Raw genomic sequence first — 14,094 nt, 5'->3', positions numbered from 1 at the left:
TCCCTCCAGCCTTCAATGGGACCAAACACACTCCACTGCCTCCTGCATGAATTGGAGCTATGGCGCTCTGGCCTGGTCAGGACAGGAACAGCTGGGGCCCCTCTAGCACCAGGGGGTGCTGGCAGCACAAGGGGGGTATGGGTCGGGGGGCTGTGGGGACAGGGGGCTGTGGGTCGAGAGTGCAGGTAGGGAGCAATGGGACGCACTGATGGTTAGGCGGGCAGGGTGGCACTGGCAGCACCAGTGGGGTGTGAGTCTGCAGTCAGGAGCAACAGCAGGGATGGAAGCGGGAGGGTTGTGGGTTGAGAGTGTGGGGCACCATAATGGCCCAGGACACAGGTTACTGTGGCTTCGGAGTGGCAGGTTTGGGGTGTGTGGGTCAGGTGTGAGAGGCAACAACAGGGCTGGGGGGAACCATGGCAGGGGCTGCTCCCCGGCCCCTCACACACCACACAGACCCAACACCCCCTGAAGCGGGGCTGGGACCCCAGGACACGGCCCCTTCTCACCCGCGGCCCTCAGGCTGAGCTCTCTCTCGCTCGGGGGCTCTCCGGGGCCGTGCTGGACGCACACTCGCACTCACAGCTCCGGTCGGGTCAGGCTCCGGCTGGGCACTCTCCAGATGCTCGTTGCAGTGAACGTGCCGTCTGCATTCTTGTCTATCAGCGCGGGGTCTTCCCCCCAGCTCCCGGCCCCGTCCCAGCCCCACTGGATCGGGGGCACCTCCCTGGGGTAGAAGTTGTGGAGCTGGACAGCAAACGGCACCTTGTCGCGGGGGTCCCACTCTGGCAACACCTGGATCTCAGACACCTGCGGCCGGGCTGGCGGAGATAGTGGGGTGTTAGTGTGAGGACTGCCAGGATCAGGGGTGATATGTAGGGGGGGTGCACGCAGGTGCACATGCACCCCCTGAGTGTGACAGTGAACCCCCTACAAAAAGGTGCCACCAACACTGTTGGCAGTGGCTGAGGGCAGTAGCCACTCACCACCCTACCACTGACACCACCAGTGATCCCCACTGGTCACTAACAGTGTTTGTGGGCATTCACCACTCCCTTCCCCCCCCCAGTGCCGCCAGCGTCTGCAGGGACTCCCTGCTCACTGTCACTGTGCTCCTGCCGCTGCCCTGCCCCCGCAGACCCTGGGGGCATGTATTGTTCATGGCTGGGATCTTGCTTGGGGGCAATGGATGTTTTGCCCCCACCCCCAGGAGGCTGTGTGGGGCTGGGGCAGTGCATTGAGGGCTGGTGAGGCCTGCCCATCCTCAAGAGTTGTCCTTTCTCCAGCTCCAGCCATCCCTGACAGCAACAGACATAGCAACACTGGGAGGTGGCATCAAGTGCGCTGGGCACTCACCCCTCACCCGGATCTCTGGTGACACTCGCTCCTCTCTGATCCGCTTGGCCTCATGGACAAAGCAGCACTGGACCCTCACCCCGTCGTCCTGCACTGTGGGGGTGAAGGTCAGGAAGGATGTGAGACAGGTCTCTGCTCTCTCCTCTGTCACTCTGCATCCCCTGGGAGCGGATGGGGACTGTGGCTGGTTGCTCTCAGGCACGGTCCTTTCCTCACTGTGGATCCACTCCCACTTGATGGTGACATCCTCAGGGAACGTCTCCTCCCTGGAGCAGTGCAGGGTCACCTCCTGGCCCAGCAAGCACCGCTCTGGCCCAGCCACATCCGAGATGGAGTATGGGACTGCCCAGCCTGGGGTCAGAGTAATGAACACGCAGGACACGGGTCAGCCTGGGACGGGCTGGAATCTGCAGGGGGTGAAGCCTGCTGTGGGGAGGGGAAATCCCAATACAGAAAAAGCTTCTCCACCCTCCCCACTCCCCCCAGTATTAGTCATGTTCCCATCTCTCTGGCCCATCTCCCTTTTGGTAATCATGCAGCCGAAGGGAACCATCCCACTCTACCTTTGCTCCTATTTATATGGCGGGAAATGATTATGATGACCACGGTTCCTGCTATGATTATGATGGCTATGATCAGTGTTCTGGTTTGATCCACGTCTGTGCTCTGTACTAGGAGGAGAAAACCAGGCTGAGCTCAGCTTTGGTGCATAGCTTGGCATCCTCTGTGACCCAGCTGCTGCCCTTGCAATCATGAGCCAGGCTTTGCTCTGGGATGCAAGGGACTCTTTGGTGCTCCAGCTGCTCTGGGAGGGAAGGGGCATTGCCCTGGCTAATGCATCCTAGGACCAGGCTGGTCAGCAGCTCAGCACTGTCTGCATGCTGGCCAGGAGCAGCTCTGTGCTACCTTGGGGAAGGGGCAAGGGAATTGCCCCATGTCCACAGCCAGGGCAGCAGGCAGGTCCCGGCACAGGCTCTTACCTAGGATGACCAGCAGGACATGCTCCTGCAATGGCTGTGCCAGAGCTGCATGTTGAATGCGGCAGGAGAAGATGCTGCTGACATCACTGCGGGTGGGGGTGAAAGTGTGTGTGAGGGTGAGAGTGAAGGTCCTGTCTGGGTTCCTCTGGAGGCTGGAGCGGGTGGAGCCCTCCAGGACCTGCCCATCTCTCAGCCATGCCACGTCCACATCCTCGGGGAAGAAGCCCCCCACTTGGCACAGGAGAGAGGTCTTGTTGTCCACCATGGCTGGCTGTCTTGGGATGGAGATGGTTGGGGCAGCTGCAAGGAGAGAGTCACTACATCATGTGGAACCTGGAGTGGGGCATTTGAGAGTCACCCCACTGGGCTGGGCTGGCACTGCACCAGAAACACTGGATCCTGGACACAGCAGCCCAGGAGCACCCTCCAGGTGAGAGTCCCTCTTCTTCTTGGTGCTCAATCTCCTCCAGGAGGGAAGGAGGATTCCCACTGCATGATGCAGCCCCACTCCATGCTGCTCTGCAGCTCAGCACTGCCTGCATGCTGGCCTGGAGCAGCTGTGTGCTATTGCAGAGAGGGGACAAGGGAAGCACCTCCATGTCTGGAGTCAGGGCAGCAGGCAGGTCCTGGCATGGGCTCTTACCTAGGATGTCCAGGGAGACGTCCTCCTGCAGTGACTGCCCCAGAACCTCATGGTAGACGCGGCAGGAGAAGATGCTGCCACTGTCATGGAGGTTAGGGGTGAAGGTGTAGGTCAAGGTGAAGATGAAGGTCCCATCCAGTTTCCTTTGGGGGCTGGAGTGAATGAAGCCCTTCTGGACCTGCCCATCTCTCAGCCACACCACGTCCACATCCATGGGGAAGAATCCTGCCACGTGGCACAGGAGCGAGGTTTCCTTACCGGCCACAGCTTGTGGTCTTGGGATGGAGATTGTTGGGCCAACTGGGAAGGAGAGAGTCACTGAACCATGCTGGATTGGGGACAGGGAGTGTATGAATAGCTCTGTGGCGTTGGATTGATGCTCAGCCACTGAGGCCATGTGGGGCCTGGCCCCTTGTCAGTGCTCATGTTCACCTGACAGACCCCCCGGGCAGGTGGCTCAGAAGCCTTGTGCGCCTGGGGGGTCTGGAAGAGCCAAAGGGAAGAGGACAGTGCTGCCTGTGTGTCTGGCAGCAGGAGATGGTGCCTCCCTCAGCTGGCACACAACACCAGTACATGGGCCCCCAGCATGAGGCTTCCCAGTGCTCCTGGTTAGAGACTCAGGGCCCTCCCTATGGCCAGGGTGGGACAGGACATGGCAATGAAACCCCTGATGTCTGAAACACATTGCACACTTGTCACCCGGCACAGCTGTGCCATGGGTCTGTGTGCATGTGCCACCTCTACCTACATGCAGCCCCAATATGGCCATGACCACAGCTGTCCCCAAAGCCCCGGTCTGGTCCTCACCGAGCAGCTGCAGTCGGGTCTTTCCCTGGTGCTGATGTTTCCTGTACCACACGATACACTTGTACATGCCCGTGTCCAAAGTGGTCACCGTGGCCAGTGACAGGGAGGCATCTCCACTTTGCAGCTCGTTCTCTGATGGCAGGCTGGCTCCGGACTGGGCCTGGCTCCTGCCCCGGTCATACCAGGCCACCTTCACCTCCCCTAAATACCACTGCACCCGCAGGGAGTCCAGGGCCACTGGCCCCTCAACAGTGAACCGGCAATGCAGAAGGACCCCTGAGCCCACGCGGGCCCAGGAGGAGGGCACTGTGGTCACCTGGACCTTGGCACCTGCACAGGAGAGAGGAAGCAGCCGTGAGGCCCCGCAGGGCTGGGCCAGGCACAGGGCTAACATAGGACCTGGTGCTGCAGGGCAGACCCTGAGCTTGGGGCAGGAGGCTGCTGCACTTTGGGCACTATTTGACTTCACACAAGGAGGTTAGCTGAGTCTGCGACACCGTGCCATGGTGTAGCCACTCCAGACCCCGCATACTCTTCATGCACAGGGACCCTATTTACTCCCCTCCCCTTCCTTCCCTCCCCACCCAGCTGCCCACGGCTCTGTCTTGCCCCCGCCTGGCCCCTGCTGCACGGACTGGCGGGTGCTGCTGCCCGGCTGTGTTTGAGTGACCACACACGTGCACAGGACTGGGCCTGGTGGTGCTGGGATGGGTAGCTGCGAGGGCTAAGGTGAAATTGGAGTCCCTGCTCTCGGCTGCAGGGAAGAAAATGCAAAAGCCACAGTTTAAAACTTGGTGCCATTTTCGTTTAACTGCTGGGAGATAAAAATGCGCCAAGAAAACTAGAGCTTTCACTTTCCTGCTGGTGAGGATCCCGGGCACTGAATTGGTAGTGGGCCCTGGGGTCGTGCCCAGCTAGATCGTTCAGTAATCTGCCTATGGGACCACAGCTCCCCGAGAGCCGGGCCATTCTCTGCAAACACGGGGACACCGGGATTTTTCTGTTCCAGGCATGTTCACGAGGTGGCACCTGGCTGCCCCTGCAGTGGGCTGAACACGGCCACCACAGCCCAAACCTACCACCCCTCGTGCCAGCAGAGCAGGGGGTCAGTACTTACCTGGTTGCCTCGGGAAGAGGAGACTCAGGAGCAGGATCCCAACCCCGAGGGTCAGGCCCGAGACTCCGGTCCATCCTGGCACGGTCATTGTGTTCTCTCCTGCGAGGCAGCGTGGATCCCTGGGCCGTCCCTTTGTGCTTTCACCTTCCCCGTGTGGCAGGGAGGGGCTGGGGGAAGGGGCCAAGGTGCAGCATGAAGCCGGAGCTGCTCCTCCCACACCCCACGGCCTGCAGGAGCCAGGACAGAGCCAGTCCTGCCCATGGCTCTGGGGAGAGCAGGGGAGTGTCAGCCCTGAGCTCTGCACAGCACTTAGGACCCGTCTGCTCCCCATGTCTGGGAATAAGTGCAGAGGCGCCGTGTGCTGCTTGGGGATTGGTCCTTCAGTGCCACCCATGTCTCCATGTCCCAGGATCCCCAGCTGCAGTGGACATGGAGCCCCCTCTCACTCCAGGCTAGGGTGACCACCTGTCCCTAATGGGGCAGGACAGTCGTGGTATAGGAGCCCCAAGTCCTGCTCCCAGGTTGCATGACTGTGGAGCCACATGTGTCCAGGATCGGTACCACTGTGCAGGGAACTGCAGGAAACGGTGGGTTGCCCTTGGAGGCTGGCAGCGCTTGGGGCTGCCAGGAGTGGGACGCAGGGGACCATGTTCATGCGTACCCCTGCACTCATGCACATGGCCAGGAATACAGTCAGGTAGGGTGGAGAGCAGCTTCCAGCAGGTATGTCAAAGAGGTGGGGGGAGGGAACATGCAGGGGCAGATTGAGGCCCCCACAGTGAGGGGGGGATTGGGGTAGGGGTTGAGGCACTGCCCAGCCAGGGTGGTGCATGGGGCTGGAGCAAAGCAGGATGGGACTATTGGTGGTTCATCCATGGGGCACAGGGCGACACAGCTCTCCAGTGCTGCATGCACATCCGGGGGGAGGGAAGAGGGGAAATTTGTCCCCCCCGATCTGTGTGTTGGGCAGGAGTGGGCTTCCCACTGCAGTCTCAGGGATCCCTGCACTGCTGCCCTGGGAACCCCACTCTGCAATGGCAATGCACCCCCTGCTTGTCTGGCAATAGTTGGGCAGGAACAGCATGGAGTTGTGCCCCCCGTTACTGCTGGGTGGGAAAGGGGCACATGGTTGGTGCAGGGGTCCTGGGGGAAGGGCAGCAGGGCAGGGAACCCCGAGCCTGCAGGAGACAGCCCACATCAGCCTTAGCCCCATTTGACTGCTGTAGCCTAGCTGCCAGGACAGCTGTAGGGGTAGGTGGGCATATGTCCTGGCTTTGTAATTTTAAAAGGTGGTCACCCTTCCAGGGGCCTGACGTCACTGAGGAGGAAGGGGTATATGATGGGGTGGGGGGCAGTGATATGCCCATGCCCTGCCTCTGCCCCTTTCTCCCCCAAGCCTCTGCACTCCCAGCACTGCCAGTGCCCCTGTACACCTGACCCACAACCCCTGCCCTCCAACCCTGCTGTCCACACAGTGTGTGTGCAAGCACATTCACGCATGCATGCACACACACACTGTCTCTTACCTGGGAGTTTGCTGGAGCCCCTGCACAGACCAGGTGACCCCCGACAGCCTTGCTCGCTGCTCCCAGCCCCAAGCAGCCAATTCGGGAAAGCAGAGGCAAAGTGAAAACCTGGACATTTGCTTGCATTTCAAAAACCTGCCCAGACACAAGGACAGGGGGCCAAGAAAGAGGACATTGTAGGAGGGTGTCTGTGTCCTTCCCCAGTTCCCCTCAGAGCCCGCCTGCCACGACTTTGATTGTAAGTAAAAGATGTTCAGTGTTTATCCCTGAGCACACCACAGACCACCCACACGATTACCTTCGCAGTGCTAACTTTATTGCTATCAACCTTACATTGTTGTTCCCTCCCTGGTAATTGCTAGGGCTGTGCAAAATGGAACAGTGTTTCTTTTTGACTTTTGTTCTGAGTTGAAATGGCTCCTCCATTTTATTCCGTCGAAACATTTTGCCATTTCGACTCTGTTTTGACGTTTTGCCCACAGGATATAATGGAGAAGGTCAAAACAGGCGATATCTTTGTAATTTCTAGCCATATTTGGATGACACTTCCAGGAGTGGTAGCTGCTTCTGCGGGCATTATGTGTGCCAAGCTGCAAGAAGATAGGTTCAGGGGGTTCAGAGAAAATGTACCCCAATTTTTGGACATAAAAACTCATGTCGTGTATATATTAATCCACAGTGGGGCCAAAACTGCAGAAATGGTAGCCCCTGCTGAGGCAACAAAACCTGCTATGTTTCCAGGATGTAGGCGTGGGGGGGGGGGGGTTGGGGAAAATGCACCTCAAATTCCTGAAAGCAAAACTCATGTCACATGTGTGTGTTAAGCCACAGTCGGGTCACAACTGCGGGGGTGGTGACCCCTGGGGAGGCCACAAACCCTGCCAAGTTTCAAGAAGATCTGTGCAGGGGTTTGGAACGTGCCCCGCTTTCTGTCCACCTTTCCCCCACTCTTCCTGTGCGGTCAGCCTCTGCTTTGGGGGACGGGGGCTTTGGAGTGAGTGGGGGACTTCCTTTTGGGCATGCTCCCACTGGTGCCAGGCAGAGGAGGAGCAAGAGCAAGGGGATGGTGCCTGCGGAGATGCATCAGCATCCCCGTGGTGCTCATATGCTTTGTTCTCTTGCCCTGGCTGGTTTTGTCTCGGCAGTGCAGGCAGATACCATACGTGGGATCATCTGCCAGCTCATAATGATCCCAGACCACACTACCCGCTCACTTCTGGTGCGCGGGTGCATCTGTGGGTGCTGCTACATTTTCCCCCTCCTCAGCAGGCAGAGGCACAGCGAGAGGAGGAGCAGACTCATCTGAGATGCTTGCCTTCACCTCTACATCAACATCCTCTGAAATGCCTTCTGGGGAAGGAGACCTGGCTCAAAGGGACCCGGTCTTTGCCGGACCATGTAGATCTGGTGGCCTGGGAATGCTTGAGGAGACAAGACAATCCTGCCCGTGTGTCTGGCACCAGGAGACCGTGTGTCTTCTAGAGAGAACCAGCACTTGTCCATGTCCCCTCTGTGTGTGGCTTCCTGATGCTCCTTGGGCAAGGCGCAGAGCCGTGACCATGTCTGGGTTGGCTAAGACCACGGCTGTGAGACTCCTGGACTCTGAAGGGTGTTGCTCACTCACTGGCTCAGAGGCCCGTTGCAGGCTTGTGTTTCCGTTCCTCCCCCTGACCCAGGTTAGTCCTCAACCAGCCATGGCCACCCCATGGCCCCTCTCCAGTCCTCACCGAGCAGGTGCAGGATGGTCTCCCCATGGTGCTGCTGCACCCTGTACCCAACAACACACCAGTACAAGCCCCTGTCAGGCACTGTCACTGCAGCCAGGGACAGGGAGGCATCTCCACCCTCCAGTTCCTTTTCCAAAAGCAGATGGGCTTTGGGCAGGGTCTGGCTCCTGCCCTGCTCGTACCAGGCCACCTCTTGCTCCAAGAAATACCACGTCACCCACAGGGAGTCCAGGGCCACCCACTCCCCAACATCGAACCAGCACTGCAGCAGGGCCCCCGAGCCCACGCGGGCCGTGGAGGAGGGCGCCGTGGTCACCTGCAGCTGGGAATCTGCCCCGGGGAGAGGAAGCAGCCGTGAGACCCCGCGGGGCTGGGCCGGCACAGGGGAGAGGCTGCCCAGGACGGCACAGCCCTCCACAGGGACCTGGTGCAGGGAGATGGGGGCTGGGGGGCAGGGGCCTGCTGCGCTCGGGGCGATGGGACTTCACCCCCACACGCTGAACTGCCCCCTCTCCCTCACCTGCACGCTCCTCCCACGGGGTTTGGCCAGGCTGCCCCAGGGCTGCACACCCGCCCCAGCCCCCGGCTGCCCCCACACCTGCACCAGGGGAGCAGCGGGACTGGGATTACCCCGTGGGACAGGGAAGAGGGGAGACAGGAGGAGTTACAGGAAGGAGCAGGCTGCCCAGGCCCTGCACCCAGGGCTGCATTTTTCCCACTGTCCTGCCAGAGTCCTTGTCCCTGGGACTAAAATGGATTCCCAGCAGCTCCTCTCTGACTTTCACTTTCCCTTGGAAAGGAGCCAGGCCCCAGCTGCAATCAGCCTGAAGGGAATCCATCCTGTTCCTAAAGCTGAAATGGGTCTGGGACCTGAGCCAGGCCCAGCTTTGCCCCTTCTATATAACTCCCTGGCTCCCAGGTAAGTAGAGGAGTCAACCTGGGGCCTCCTCTGGCCTGGTAGCAGGAGCCCAGGTCTGGCTCAGAGCTCCACGGCTCAAGGGATCCCGGCCCGTCCTGCTTCCTTCCTGGGGTCTGCTCCCAGAGCCCCAATGCCCCCGACAGCCCAGACCCGCAGCCTCCAGGAAGGGGAAAGACTGCACAGGAGAAGGGGCTGTGCATGCTTTGGGGTCCAGGCCCTCAGCTCCTCCAGGCTATGTCCAGGCCTTTCCCACTCCCCCACCCCTTTCTGCACCCACAGTTAGTGGCTTTGCTGCAGTGGGTTGTAGAAGGAGGGAGGTCTCAGTGTCAGGCATGGCTGGTTGTCTCGGGATGGAGTTCATCGGAGCAGCTGGAAGGAGAGAGTCATTGTGCCAGCAGGACTCAGAGCAATGTGTGTCCGAGTGTGAGTGCTCCACTGGGTGGGCTGGCACTGAGACCAAGAGTAGCCTGTCCCCTGTGTCACTCCCATGGTCATTTCTGGGGCTTCTCAAGCTGGCATAGCCAGACAAGTGCGGGTTGGGGGGCCTGGGAATGTCAGAGGGAAGAGGGTAGCTCACATGTCTGGCAGCAAGAGACCATGTCTCCACTAGAGAGAGCTCAGAGCTCATCCATGAGCTGTCTGAGGCTTCCCACTGCCACTCAGACAAAGCCAAGAGCCATGACCATGTCTGGAAAGGGGCTCCATGCTGTGGCAGGAGCTGAAATGGGTCTGGGAACTGGGTCATGTCTCCAAAGCCCCGTGGTTCTGAGGAGTGGAGGGGACAGTCAGCCCAGGGCCTCCCCACCCTGGTAGCAGGAGCAAGGGGCAAGTTTGGGGCTGCAGGGCTCTGGGGATCCCAGCCCCTCCTGATCCCTGCCTGTGGTCTGCTCCCAGAGCCCCAGTGCTCCCCAGCAGCCCAGACCCCCAGGCAGGTGAAAGTTGTGCAGCAGGAGGGGCCGTGTGCGCTTCGGGGTCTAGGCCCCCAGGTGCTTTGGGTCTCAGTGTCCTGGGACACCTGGCTGCAGGGGAAGGGAGGCCTCCCCTAGGCCATGTCCAGGCCTTTCCCGCACCCCCACCCATCTCTGCACTGACAGTTTGCAGTCCTGCTGCCATGGGCTGTGCAGGGCCCTGAACCAGGGCACTGCCTCAGGAGGGACAAGGGCTGGCACACAGCCATCAGCAGCCTTGGGCCTTGACTGATTGAGTACAACCCAGAAGAGACTTTAACCTTCTGTCTCTGACTGGTGGCCTCAATGATATACTCCCAACCCCACAGCTACACCCCACATCAGCCCAGTGCAGTGGTCACCCTGGAGAGGGTGCCCTTGCTGATGCTTGTCACACCCCTCGATGTAATTTTACAGTCCACTTCTAACACAGCCACACTGGGCTGTGACAGCAAGGTGTCTCTGCCCTCCAGCTCCAACAGGCTCTCCCGAAGCTGGGCGCTTGCTCCCATCTGACTGTGCTATCTTCTTCTCCCAGTAATACCACATCCGCCATGCACCATGCAGGATGTGGTATGACTGGCCCACTTAGCACTGCTCCAGCACTGGAGCAGGGCCCCAGAGCCCCAGCAGCACTGGGAGGAGGGCACTGTGATCCCCTGCAGCAGAGAACCAGCACAGGGTAGGGGGCAAAAGAAGCATCCATGAGACCCAGGGCACCGCTGGGCTGGGCTGGGCCAGGCAGAGGGGTGGGGTTGGGACCTGGTGTTATCGAGGAGGTGCTGGGTGCATGGGGTGGGTGCCTGCTGTGCTGCAACCTCCTTGGACTGTGGTACTTACTAGCACCCCCAAATTGTCCCTGTTTATAGACCCAGGGAGGCTTCCCCAGAGCCGGGCTGTTCTCTGCAAATAAGCAGCGGCTGGGATTTTTCGGTTCCAGGTGTGTTTGCGAGGTGGAACCCAGCTGCTTCTGCACCGGGGCTGAACCCAGCCACCACGACTGTGAACAAGGAAGAGCTCGGCTCACAGCATCCGTTTGAAAGTAGCAGGGTCTTGCCCAAGATCCCTGAGCCAGCCCCCACCTGGTATCCCCTCCTCCTTCCAGCTGTAGGCTTGGAGGCCAGAGGTTGTTGCATGAAAACCCTTGATTATTATGTTAAGGGTAAGAATAAAATGCTGGAAACACTGTGGGAGGATAAGTTAATGTTTAGCCGAGGTAGTAGGTGTCCGGCTGGATTTTCATTGACTCTTAACCAATTCTTAACTGCAGGGTGACAGAGGTGACAACAGATAAAGGAACAGGGTGTACAAACACCCAGCACAGGGTCACGCTCTGCCCCTTACTCCATAGTCTCTAGCTGCTGGCTGAATTAAGCCATCAGTGCATTGGCCCAGCAAGTAAAACCTGTAAAAGTAGCACTGAATACAGGAAAGATGTCCTGTACATGAAAAAAAATGCATGCCTTGCTAAACACATCCTCATATTACTCAAAATAGGCATTCAATATCTAAGGTGTTACACATCACAAGCCCTGGTTCACAAGGGAGACTTCAATCCTCGGACATCTGCTGTGAGGGCAATACAGCAGTGCGCAGGCAATGCAAGAGCTTTTGGAGAGTGTTGGTGACAACTTCTGGTGCAAGTGTTGAAGAGCCCAACCAGGGGCCTTGCTCTTCTTCATCTGCTGCTCACAAACAGGGAAGAATTGGTGGGGAACATAGTAGTGGGTGGCAACTTGGGCAGCAGTGACCACAAGATAATTGAGTTCAGGACCCTGAGGAAAGGAAGGATGGATAGTAGCAGAGCAAGGCCCCTGGACTTCAGAAAAGCAGATTTTGACTCACTCAGGGAACTCATGAGCAGAATCCCCTGGGTCCCAGACTGAGGGAGAGAGGCATCCAGGAGAGCTGGCTGGACTTTAAGGAAGCCTTACTGAAAGAGCAGGAATAAACCATCCCAATGCGCAGGAAGACTAGCAAGTATGGCAGAAGACCAGCTTGACTTAGCAGGGAACTCTTCAGTAAACTAAAACACAAAAAGGAAGCTTATAAGTGGAAACCTGGACAAATAACTAGGGAAGAATATAAGAGCATTGCTTGGGCATGCAGGGATGGAGTCCGAAAGGGCAAAGAGCAATTGGAGTTGCAGCTAGCAAGGGATGTGATGGGGAAAAAGAAGGGTTTCTACAAGTATGTTGGTAGCAAAAGGAGGATCAGGGCAAGTGTGGGTTCCTTACTCAGTGGGGGAGGCAACCTTGTGGCAGAGGGTGCAGAAAAGGCTGTAGTGCTCAATGCTTTCTTCACCTCAGTCTTCACAGGCCAGGTCAGCTCCCAGACCACTGCACCAGGCAGCACAGTTTGGGGAGGAGGTGAGAAGCCCTCGGTGGTGGAAGAACATTTTAGGGACTATTTAGAAGAGCTGGATCTGTACGAGTCCATGGGGCTGGACGGGATGTACCCGAGGGTGCTGAGGGAGTTGGCTGATGAGATTGCAGAGCCACTGGCCATCATCTTTGAAAACTCACGGAGATCAGAAGAGGTCCTGGATGATTGGAAAAGGGCAAACATAGTGCATATATTTAAGAAAGGAAAGAAGGAGGATCCAGGGAACTACAGACCAGTCAGCCTCACTTCAATCCCTGGAAAAATCATGGAGCAGATCCTCAAGGAATCCATTTCCAGGCACTTGGAGAAGGTGATTAGGAACAGCCAGCATGGATTCACCAGGGGCAAGTCATGCCTGACCAACCTGACTGCCTTCCACGACAAGGTGACTGGCTCTGTGGATGCGGGGAGACTGGTGGATGTGGGATACCTTGATTTTAGCAAGGCTTTTGATACGATCTCCCACAGCTTTCTCCCCAGCAAGCTAAAGAAGTACGGGCTGGATGAATGGACTGTAAGGTGGGTAGAAACCTGGCTGCAGCATCTGGCTTGGAGGGTAGTAATCAATGGCTCAATGTCTAGTAGGCAGCCGACATCAAGTGGAATGCCCCAGGGATCTGTCCTGGACCTGCTTTTGTTCAATGTCTTCATCAATGACCTGGAAGATGCCATGGAGTGCACCCGCAGCAAGTTTGCAGATGACACCGAGATAGGAGGAGCAGTAAATATGCAAGAGGGTAGGGGTAGGATTCAGAGTGACTTGGACAAATTGGAGGATTGGGTCAAAATAAAAGTCATGAGGTTTAGCAAGGACAAGTGCAAAGTCCTGCACTTAGGACAAAACAATCCCCTGCACCGGTGCAGGCTGGGGCTGACTGGCTGGGCAGCAGCTCTGCAGACAAGGACCTGGGGGGACAGGGGGCAAGGAGCTGACCAGAAGCCAGCAGTGTGCCCTTGGTGCCAAGAAGGGTAATGGCATCCTGGGCTGCATTGGCAGGCGTGTTGCCAGTGGATCGAGGGCAGTGATTGTTTCCTTCTACTCAGCACTGGGGAGGCCACATCTGGAGTCCTGTGTCCAGTTGTGCCCCTCCTCATGACAGGAAGGATGTGGACATGTTGGAGTCCAGTGGTAGGTGACAAAAATACTTCAGGGGCTGGAGTACATGACTTATGAGGAAAGGCTGAGAGACCTGGGCTGATTTAGTTTCGAAAAGAGGAGACTGAGAGGAGACTTAGCAGGCTTCAGGTGGGGTTCGGGGATGGAGATGGACTGTTCTCAGTGGGGGGAAGATGACAGACAAGGAGTAAAGGGCTCAAGTTGCAGCAAGGGAAGTTGAGGTTGGATATTAGGAAAAAGTTTCTCACTAGCAGACAGGACAGTATCGGGGCAGCCACTGCTTTTGCCACCTCTGCCCTTGACCCGGGCTACCAGTGCAGCTGGGAGTAGACACGGCACGTGGGGCCAAACGTCCAGGACAGTGCTGCTCCATTCAGCCAGCAAACCCAGCAGGGCCTGGCCAAGGTCATGGTTGCAGCCCAGGCCGGGGGTGGCACTGGGCTGTGCCAGTGCTCCTGCCTGCATTCAACCTTGGAGGCGCCTGGAGAGAGGCTCGTGCCCCTGTGCTTAGGGTCAGGGTCAGCTTAATTTCAGGGCATTTGAATTCCCACTGCCCTGGAAGTGCTGCCC

At 58.0% G+C, this 14,094-nt stretch overlaps 1 protein-coding gene across 1 annotated transcript; it reads right to left on the bottom strand.

Moving 5' to 3' along the window:
- Positions 1-513: 513 nt before the first annotated feature.
- LOC109285136 (uncharacterized) lies at positions 514-9,674 on the bottom strand. The gene is made up of 8 exons (XM_059725541.1): positions 9,653-9,674; positions 8,157-8,486; positions 3,787-4,116; positions 2,980-3,279; positions 2,337-2,636; positions 1,920-2,027; positions 1,357-1,707; positions 514-821 (listed from the first exon to the last, which is right to left on the bottom strand). Exons 1-8 carry the CDS (start codon positions 9,672-9,674, stop codon positions 580-582), a joined length of 1,983 nt encoding a protein of 660 aa, XP_059581524.1. The 3' UTR covers positions 514-579.
- Positions 9,675-14,094: the final 4,420 nt, after the last annotated feature.

This window comes from Alligator mississippiensis, chromosome 4, assembly GCF_030867095.1.
Source record: "Alligator mississippiensis isolate rAllMis1 chromosome 4, rAllMis1, whole genome shotgun sequence".
Classification (NCBI taxonomy): domain Eukaryota; kingdom Metazoa; phylum Chordata; order Crocodylia; family Alligatoridae; genus Alligator; species Alligator mississippiensis.
The sequence above is the reverse complement of the archived record's forward strand: the minus strand, read 5'-3'. Positions and strand labels throughout refer to the sequence as shown.

Excerpts from the sequence above, each read along its gene's own strand:
- LOC109285136 (XM_059725541.1), bottom strand. The coding sequence starts at position 9,674 with ATGGTCTCTTGCTGCCAGACAT. Across the intron at positions 8,487-9,652 it reads GGTCTCTTGCTGCCAGACAT|ATTCCCAGCTGCAGGTGACC; the intron begins GTGAGCTACCCT and ends TCCCCGGGGCAG. Across the intron at positions 822-1,356 it reads ACCAGAGATCCGGGTGAGGG|CCCGGCCGCAGGTGTCTGAG; the intron begins GTGAGTGCCCAG and ends TATCTCCGCCAG.